The sequence below is a fragment of the Lactuca saligna genome, chromosome 3, assembly GCF_052625555.1.
Source record: "Lactuca saligna cultivar CGN05327 chromosome 3, ASM5262555v1, whole genome shotgun sequence".
NCBI lineage: Eukaryota > Viridiplantae > Streptophyta > Magnoliopsida > Asterales > Asteraceae > Lactuca > Lactuca saligna.
In genome coordinates this window covers 76520847-76530747 of record NC_136419.1, presented here as the reverse complement: position 1 = coordinate 76530747, position 9901 = coordinate 76520847, and the positions used below count along the sequence as shown (strand labels likewise).

Below are 9901 nucleotides of genomic sequence, written 5' to 3'. Positions count from 1 at the left end.
TGATCGTTATGATGTCCGATGCTCACGATTGGTTCCTTGGTTATTTATGGTTCTCTATTGAACCTCATATATATATATATATATATATATATATATATATATATATATATATATATATATATATATATATATATATATATATATATATATATGGAGTGGTTCAAATAAGAACCACAAAAGATTAAGAATCCTAAGAACCTCATTTAATAACTAAATATATATTGTGAATATTATCAAGTTTGTTAAAATCCTGATTTTTGGCTTTTTGGTAAGAAAATGGCAAAATCGTAATTTCTTTAGTCTAATGCTTCCGTGCATGCATTCATTTATATTTTAAGACAAAACTTTTATAAAATACAACTTTATGCATTCCATTTACAGTTTAATACATAAAATCCACAACTTAACTGAACTTATTTTACACTAATTCTCAAATTCATAGAAATCCAACTCAAACTTTACCACCACCAAATGCCGCCACCAACCACCTGTGCCAACATTGCAACAGCTCTTTCTTGCAAATGAGATCTGCATATAAAGTCAGACAATGACATATTAAATACTACATTCATAGTTTAATAAACTGGTTTATTCATCCATTTTGAATTTAATGCAAAATAATTATAAAAACTAAGGCATTCTTACATACTTATATAACATTAAAAATAAATATATTTACAAGAAATTAATACAAATTTTTTACATAAATCATTCATATTTTATTACAAAAATTATTAAAAAAATCACAGCAACATGTAGTCAATTTATCATTTAATATACTAAATTATTGTTTAATATATAAATATTTAAATCTTAATATAAAAAATTAAAACTTGAATACATAAAAATATCATATTCTTAACTTAAAACATACATTTATATATTTAGATCTAACGGTTGGTGTTTTTCAAAATTTAATATACATAATATTCACAATTTAAATTTTATATAATTTTGTTAAAATTAGAGAAAATCATATATATATATGTATAATGATTCTTTCTTCTCATATTTCAGAAGCAAATACAAAATTCATAAAAATTTCAAATCTTAATACAGTCAATTCACAGCTTAATACAATCATTTCACAGTTTAATACATAAAATCATAGCGTAATACAATAATTTATAGGTTAATACACAAAAAATATATATGCACGACTATATTTTTTTTTAAAACTTAATACTAACAGTTATATGTTCATATTTAGAGGCATTTTTATCTATTAAATTGTGAATTTATTATACTAAGCTGTGAACAAATTTACAACTTAACACAACAAATTCATAGTTTAATACGATACATTTACAACTTATTTACAAGTATAATCTCATATTTCAGTGTATAAAAAACTAATTTATATTTTAATACATGCATAAGTTATCTCATACTTCATAAGCAAACATCAAAAGAAAAATATATACGTGAATCATAAAAGATGATAACTTATCTGAAATCAATGAAGAAGATGAGTGAGAAATAGAACATATCATTACTCTACCACCATCGCCACCATTAACACTGCTAACTACCATAGGTTGCCATCAACCATCGCCACCACAAAGCATCAATGTCAACACCACCAACATTATTTCCTAAAAAATCAGATAAGGATTAAAAAAAACAAAATTCACAGTTTAATTCATTATTTCAGACACTAATTTACAACTTAATTTAATATTTCAAACACTAATTCAAAACTTAATTCAATATTTCAGACACTAATTCACAACTTAGTGCATAAAAAAAACACATTCACAACTTAACTTACATATTCACAATTTAATGCATAAAAAACACATATTCACAGTTTAATACATTATGTTCACAAATATTTTATAGGTATAAAATTCAAATTTGGATTAAAAAAAATTAGAATTCACAATTTAATAAAGCATTTCAGGACTCTTATTCACAATTTAATCAAACACCTGGTATGCTCTATAAAAAGATATTCAGATGATCGATTTAAAAAAAAACTAAAAACTTATAAAAAATAATATATTCTCATATTAAAATTAATAAAAAAAATTCATGTATTCACGACATAAAACTTATACTTTTTTTTATTAATACTAGTTAAAATTAACATTAACATAACTAAATAATTTATGAAACCTTAAAACATCAAAATTTAATCACAAGAACAATAATACAAAAAACAATCATACATAAATCATTCTTATTTTAACTTAAAATTAATTAAAAGTTCAAAATTTAATATAATTAATTCACAGTTTAAACGACAAATTAACAGCTTAAGCTTAATGCGGTTATTCATATTTCTAAACACACAAATTACAATTTAATACTCAAAATCCATAGTTAATATAGTTAATTCAGTGTTTAAACAGAAAATTCACAGCTTAATGCAGTTAGTTTATAGTTTAAAAAATAAAAATCACAAATTAATACATAAAATTCACAGGTTATTACAATAAATTCATAGTTTAATACACAAAAAGTATAAATTCACAACCATATTATTAACTTGAAATTCTTAATACAACTAATTTACAGTTTAATACTCAAAATTCATATATTAATACAATAAATTAACGGTTTTATACACAAAAAATTATATATATTCACAACAATATTCTCAAATTAAAACTTACAATTATACTTCTATATATAGAGGCATTTCTATGTATTAAATCGTGAATTTAATATATTAAACGGTGAATAAAAACCATAGTGTAATACACAAAATTCACAGTTTAATACAATCAAAGACGAACCTAAATTTCTTTTTAGTGTATTCATTTTTAGTTTAAGTATCTTAGGTATGAACCTAACAAAATTTAATCGATAACAAATTTTTAAAAATGCCTAATATAATTATTTATTCTAAAATCAATTTGGGATATCCATATCTTATGTTTATAATTATATATAATTCTAATTTTTTTAATATTAACATTAATGAAAAAAAACAAATAAAGTAATAATTATAAAATACTTTTAACATTTCATCAAATATCTTGTGTGCACCACACAAATTAATACATTTCAATATTTTAATTCACAGTTTAATAAATCAATATACTATCATTAACGGTATTTACAACTTAAAAACATACTTCATTTTGTTGAAACATATGATTAAATACCTTGTGTCACCACACTAATTCACAGTTTAACAAAGTAGTTCAGGATTCTCATTCCCAATTTATTAAAACAAATTTAGGGTTCTAATTTATAATATTCACAACTTAAAAACATATTAATTCACTCATTCATAGTTAAAACCAACATTAACATAACTAAACAATAATTGGAAAACATAACAATTCACAACTTATATAAAAAAACATAAATTCAAATTATTTGAGAAAAACCTAAAATATAATAGCATACATTTTAAATTCAATTAACAACATAACAAACATAAAACATAAACTTTGAATATCATTTTTATGCAAATATTATAACAAATAATATAACAAACTTGTATCCCCAGCTTAGTAGAATTAAAAACTAAGATTAAGTAAAACAAACAAAAAAAATACGATATTAAAACATTAAATTCACACATTAACAAAAAGAAAAAAAACGATCAAAACAAAACTAACTTTTTAGCATGGAGATAAAAAAATGGAGCAAGACTTTTAGAATAAAATAGCTTATATTATAACATAATGACATGTTCTTAAAAAATCAAACTCAAAACATGTATAATTAATAGTTCAAAATTTTAAGATTTTAAAATAATTAAATATATAAAGATAGGCAAATCATAAAACTAAAATATAACTAAAAAATAAGAAAAAAAAGTAAATATAAAAAAAGTAAATATCATGAGAAAAAAAGTAAATATCATAAGAAAATTAATTAATAATACTTTAACATGTGCTAGACTAGGGCATAGATTGTAGAAAAAAAAGCATATGAATATATTTAGCTAGTGAATAGTAACACTACAGAAATAAAATGAGCAACAAACGATTATCTCTATTACTTTCAAAAACATAGCAAAGTGGTTGAATATTTGTGATCATACAATTCCACTATAAGTATATACACTTATTGGCTTTCTTTTTATCCATTCCACTCATAGCCAACCTAACTGTCTTCAAACAAAATGAGGTGAACAGTACGTGTTTGTCAAATGACTATTATTAAGAGCTGGGCGGATACAAGAGTAACAAAAGACACCTGATTGATAATGAAAATACCCAAATTAATGATATAATAGCATTTGTATCAACCTAATAATCATTAAAATAATAGCATATTAATTCCCTGTAGCTTCACTTGTTTTCTTAAAAACACAAGTATGTTATTATTAAGCCAAACGAGTGAATAATTTCCAAATCAGTCGCTGTTGAGATACACTCAAGTATGTTATTTCAAGTTCCAAATAACCATAATTGAGCAAAATCAAAGCATTTCAACTACCTTAACTAGATCATAAAAAAAAAAATAAGATTCAAATAAGTAAAGAGTACCATGGAAGGAAGAGTTTGATTGGTAAAGAGAGGAGACCACTGGTAAAAGAAAAATACCTTAATCGAGTTTTCTACAGGTCATTTGTTTTCTTAAAAAACAAAACCACCGGTAAGTCAAACATGAAACCCTCCCTCTCCTGCAACACCTAATTTTTTATATGACATAGCCGCTCGTCGGAATAGTGAATCTGGCCTCGCCTATCGTCCGTGGTGTTGTCGTCATCATCGGTTGTGTAGTTACCGACATAAATCACAGATCTAGAGATGAAAAAGGAAGACGTAATTAGTGGATCTGGTGCATGTGGTGTAGAAATAACATATCTATATGGTGATGTCGGTGCTGACATGGATTCCGACGAGATAACAGATCGGATGGTGTAGTAACAAATCTATGCACTGGAGGTTGTTGGTGGACTAGATCTGGACTAGATCTAAACATATTTAAACCAGATCTGACAGAAGAGGAGGTGATCGTGAGGTTGGTTACCAATGGTGGTCGGAGGCGCCTGATGGCGGTGGTTCGCCGATGGTAGGAGTAGGCGACAGTTCTCCGACGGTATGAGGCGGCGGATGTATGGGGGTGGTGGTTGGTGGCAACCGGTGGAAATAGTTATGCGTTCTTCAAGTTTTGGTGGGAGACGAGGAGAGAGTTTGCGAGGTTCTAAAACTATTAGATGCTTTTTATTTTTAGAAAATATGAGTAAAATGAAAGTATTAGATCTAGGTTAGATAATAAGTTTTTAGTTGGTTCTTAGGTTCTTAATCTTTTTTGGTTCTCATTTGAACCTTTATATATATATATATATATATATATATATCTTAATTACCTTATAAAGCATTTTTGGTCAAATGCTGAATTTTAAGTCGTAGAAACATACAATGTATTTGTACAATCAATTTATGCATTACAAAAAAAATAGAATACATATAGTCAACAATTGAAAAAGTCAAATCTTTTATCCTCTATTCTTAGGCTATTTTGACCCGATTCATTCCTTATCTTCGTATTTCCCCAAATCTCGCAATTTCTGTTCACAAATCTTGGATATATACCGTTGACGTTTCCATTTCTAGGGTTTAATTCATCTTTCACCATTCAATCAACATTGTCACACCCGTCGTTTGGCGCGGGTAAACGGCTAATACATATATATATATATATATATATATATATATATATATATATATATATATATATATATATATATATTACAATGCAAATATGATACAAAATTATGTAGTATGATGTGGTTAGGTACCTAAGCTTATATAAGGTTGTTAGGTATATTCACTTACCCACATATATATATATATATATATATATATATATATATATATATATATATATATATATATATATATATATATATATATATATATATATATTACGGAAAAGAATTCGAATTGGAAAGTTTGAAACAGATGACTTGCCAACACCAACTCTACCTTCCCTCCTGTACTTAATATGCCTAGCACCCTCCTCCCACTTTCACTCCATTCACCTCTCCTCTTTACTCCTGTCTGAAATCCGAGCGCCAAAAATGGTGAACTTAGTAGCCATACAGGAGCCACTGATTATCCTGTTGATGAAAATGGCCGGAGTCCAGACCCACGCCATCGAAATTGAGCCTGGAACCATCATGAACTTCTGGGTACCAAATGAAACCATTCAAAAACCCAACAAAAAGTCAAAAACCACCGTCGTCACCACAATCAACCCCAAACCGGAGAAGCCGGTGGTCGTCTTAGTCCATGGTTTTGCTGCAGAGGGCATAGCCACATGGCAGTTCCAAATTGGCTCGCTCTCAAAGGAGTACTCTGTATACGTCCCGGATCTTCTCTTCTTCGGAGGATCAATCTCTGATAGCCCCGATCGGTCTCCGACGTTTCAGGCGGAGTGTTTGGTCAAAGGGTTGAGAAAGCTGGGAGTTGAGCGGTGTGTGGTGGTGGGTTTTAGTTATGGTGGGATGGTGGCGTTTAAGATGGCTGAATTGTATCCGGAGATGATTCGAGCTATGGTGATTTCAGGGTCGATACTTTCTATGACGGATTCGATAAGTGAGTTGACATTGAAAGAGTTAGGTTTTTCGTCGTCGTCGGAGCTTCTGTTGCCGGATTCGGTGAAGGGTTTGAAGGCGCTTTTATCTGTTGCGGCTCATAAGAAGCTATGGTTCCCTGACCGCCTCCATAAAGATTACCTTGAGGTTTACCATTTTTACCCTTTAACTATTCTTTTTTGTTACAATAAGTCCCTCATTAACATCAAACTTCAATTATATGCTCGTACAACATATTTTAGTATTTTACTACACATGCATAAATGCTCACAACCCATCAATAGACATAATTATAATTAATTGGAAATCATAAGTCTTAAAAATGAATTTAAAATCTTTCCATGACAAACCATAAAATATCTATTATGCTACAAGGAACCTAATGGTTTTTGAGTGAAATTCAACATATCACGTCTAGGGTTCAAATACTAATACACACAAAATATTATTATTAGTGTTGTGCAATTAGCCTTGAGATAGGTTATGCGCATCGCTCATATTATTATTATTATTATTACTAGTTTATAAACTATGGAAACCGTGATTATAAAATTAATTAAACATTTATAGTAAAAACTTAAAATTATTAATCAATTATTTTAGATAAATATTAATTTAAAGATATTTTTATTAGTTATGTGAAATTATAATCGTTGATTCAAAAAAATATGTAAAATTAATTTTTAATATATATTAGACATTTTTTATTTGTGATTTAATGAAAACAATAATATAAAATGTAAATTTAAATTTAAAATTTAAAATAGATAATATATACATTAATAAATAGCATCACCTTAATGAGGTTAATGAAGATGTTTAATAAATTTAAAATGGAATAACTAATAGATTGATAAGTAGCACCACATTAATTAAAATGTCTAATATGATGACACATAGCAAAAAAACTACTCATTTATTAGTATAGGGAGATTATTATTATTATTATTATTATTATTATTATTATTATTATTATTATTATTAACCACTTGATGTATGTTTTATAGGTTATGTTTAACAACAGAAAAGAAAGAGGTGAGCTGCTAGAGGGATTGATAGTTAGCAACAAGGATATTACCATTCCGTTTTTTCCACAGGTATGCCAACATATATATATATATATATATATATATATATATATATATATATATATATATATATATATATATATATATATATATATATATATATATATATATATCCCATATATAAGAACGACTATATATCTCTTATATATACTTTAAACTATTGACTAATGATTTGGGGTGATAATTTTCTAGAGAATACATCTTCTATGGGGTGAGAATGATCAAATATTTAAGATGGAGCTTGCTCAAAACATGAAATGGTGACATAATTAATTGATGATAGGATCAAAGATCCACTTATTTTTGTTAATTTGTTAGGTCTTATAGTGAAACGTACTTAGTTTGGTTTTGTGGTTGTTTAATTTACAGGGAATTAGGAGAGAATACAACGGTTGAAGGGATACCAAAGGCTGGTCATCTTGTTCATATAGAACGACCATGTGTCTATAGTCGATGTCTCAAGAAGTTTCTTGCTTCACTACCAGCTGAGGAACCACTACAAAAATAATCGTTTATTACTTTGTATTTTGTTTTTTCCTCTATACCATATGTTACTACATAACCATTGTTTTGTGTATTAAATATGATTATGTTGATTAATTGTTCTTTTAAAATTAAAGCTTTTGTAACAGTTGTGCCTTGGGCAGTTGTCACAATAAAATGAATGATAGTTTTTGTTTGCCTATTGAGGTTGTTTGGCTTTTTATATTTTTCTACCCTTGTCAGTTAAAAAAAAGAACAATTTTAATGAGTACCCACGAATATATTTGCAACACATGCAATGCTAATAAATTGTTTTGTTATTTTAGGAACATGTGATGTATTATTAATATATAACAACCTAAAAAAAACCCGGATCTTATAGTAGTGAAATGTGAACAAATTCATCAATTTGTGTAACACATGATCTTCAAACAATATTACAACTTAAAAGTTATTAGATGCCTACATCAAATACCTAATAAACTAGATTAAAAACAATAACTCCCATACAATACGATTATATATGCATATATTGTCACAATGTGTGTGAACGCCTTCAATCACTAATCATAGCCTGATATATCAGTTGCTCACTTTGATTACGTAGGGCGGGAAGCTGTAGCTTTTATTTGTTATATGAATGTTTGGCAAAAAGTTGGAAGCTTTTGAAATATATAAAATTACATAAAATGACAATTGATTAAAAATAAAAAAGTATATAAATATATTTTTAAGGGTAATTATGGAAATTGATTTCAAAAGCTCCGGAGCGTTTTGTTAAAAGCTACATGAAGTAGCTTTTAGAATCGGAGCGTTTTGATAAAACTAAAAGCTAAACGCTCGTACTGCCAAACGAAGCTTTTTGTTTAAACTATAGCGTTTTGTCAAAAGCTAAAAGCTAGAAGCTCCTAAACGCTTCCAAAAGCTTTGTGTCAAACACGCCCGTAATCACACGTAACACCCCATATTTATAATAAGTTAACAGCTTGATAATTTCAAATAATAATTGCTACGGTAGAAATTGTGACATTAAAAAGAAGTCCAGGGACCATTTTGTCAATAGAGTAAAGATGTTAAACGTTGACCGACTAATAGACACACAGGAGGTTTGGTTTAGATTACCTTCTCTACTTCGATTTTTACCAATTTTAATTTAGAACTCTTGTTTTTTCTTTTCTTGTTGATGTACTATTTCCACAAGCATTACAACAAGTGAATAAAAAATTCAAAATAAAAGATTCATATCTTGGTGCTAGTTTTCTTAATTTTTTAATCAGTTATTGAATTTGGCTTCCATTATCGTAACAAACTGGAATCAAAGATTCTCAAAAGAGGATAGATTAAACTTTCTTCAAAGATCATTGACTGTGATTTCTTGAGCAATGATTGAAGAATTGAAATGTTAATAGAGTGATGATCCAAATTGGATTTTTCAAGGGTTTCTCAACCTAAAGATATAGTTAAGTTTGGGGACATTTTTGGTCTTCAAATGGTAACAAAAAGCTTTTTTCGATCTTCTTTTACTATTTTTGGGTGTTGGATCGAAAATGGAGTACATCTATGGTTAATTTCCGCAACTAGGTGGAGTTTGTTTATTTATTTATTTATTTATTTATTTTTTGGTGTTGAGCACCAAGTGTTCAATAAAAACCCCCAAAAAGGTATATTTCATTTTACGAAGCCACATGAAATTTTCCCCACCTCGGAAAATTTTCTCCATAGCCATGTGGTTTTTTCCAGCAATAAGTTTAATGGTCATTGAAAAAGTGCAATGGTTAATATCATGAAACACATTATTGAGTTTTTTTAGATTAAACTTCAA

General features: G+C 27.7%; 1 protein-coding gene across 1 annotated transcript; it reads left to right on the top strand.

Annotated features, from left to right (window-relative positions):
• Positions 1 to 5856: 5856 nt before the first annotated feature.
• On the top strand, positions 5857 to 8279 carry LOC145036910 (uncharacterized). Its single transcript, XM_078985436.1, has 4 exons — positions 5857 to 6655; positions 7516 to 7605; positions 7789 to 7856; positions 7966 to 8279. The coding sequence occupies exons 1-4, from the start codon at positions 5993 to 5995 to the stop codon at positions 8102 to 8104; spliced, it is 960 nt and encodes a 319-aa protein (XP_078841562.1). The 5' UTR covers positions 5857 to 5992; the 3' UTR covers positions 8105 to 8279.
• The last annotated feature ends 1622 nt before the right edge of the window (positions 8280 to 9901 follow it).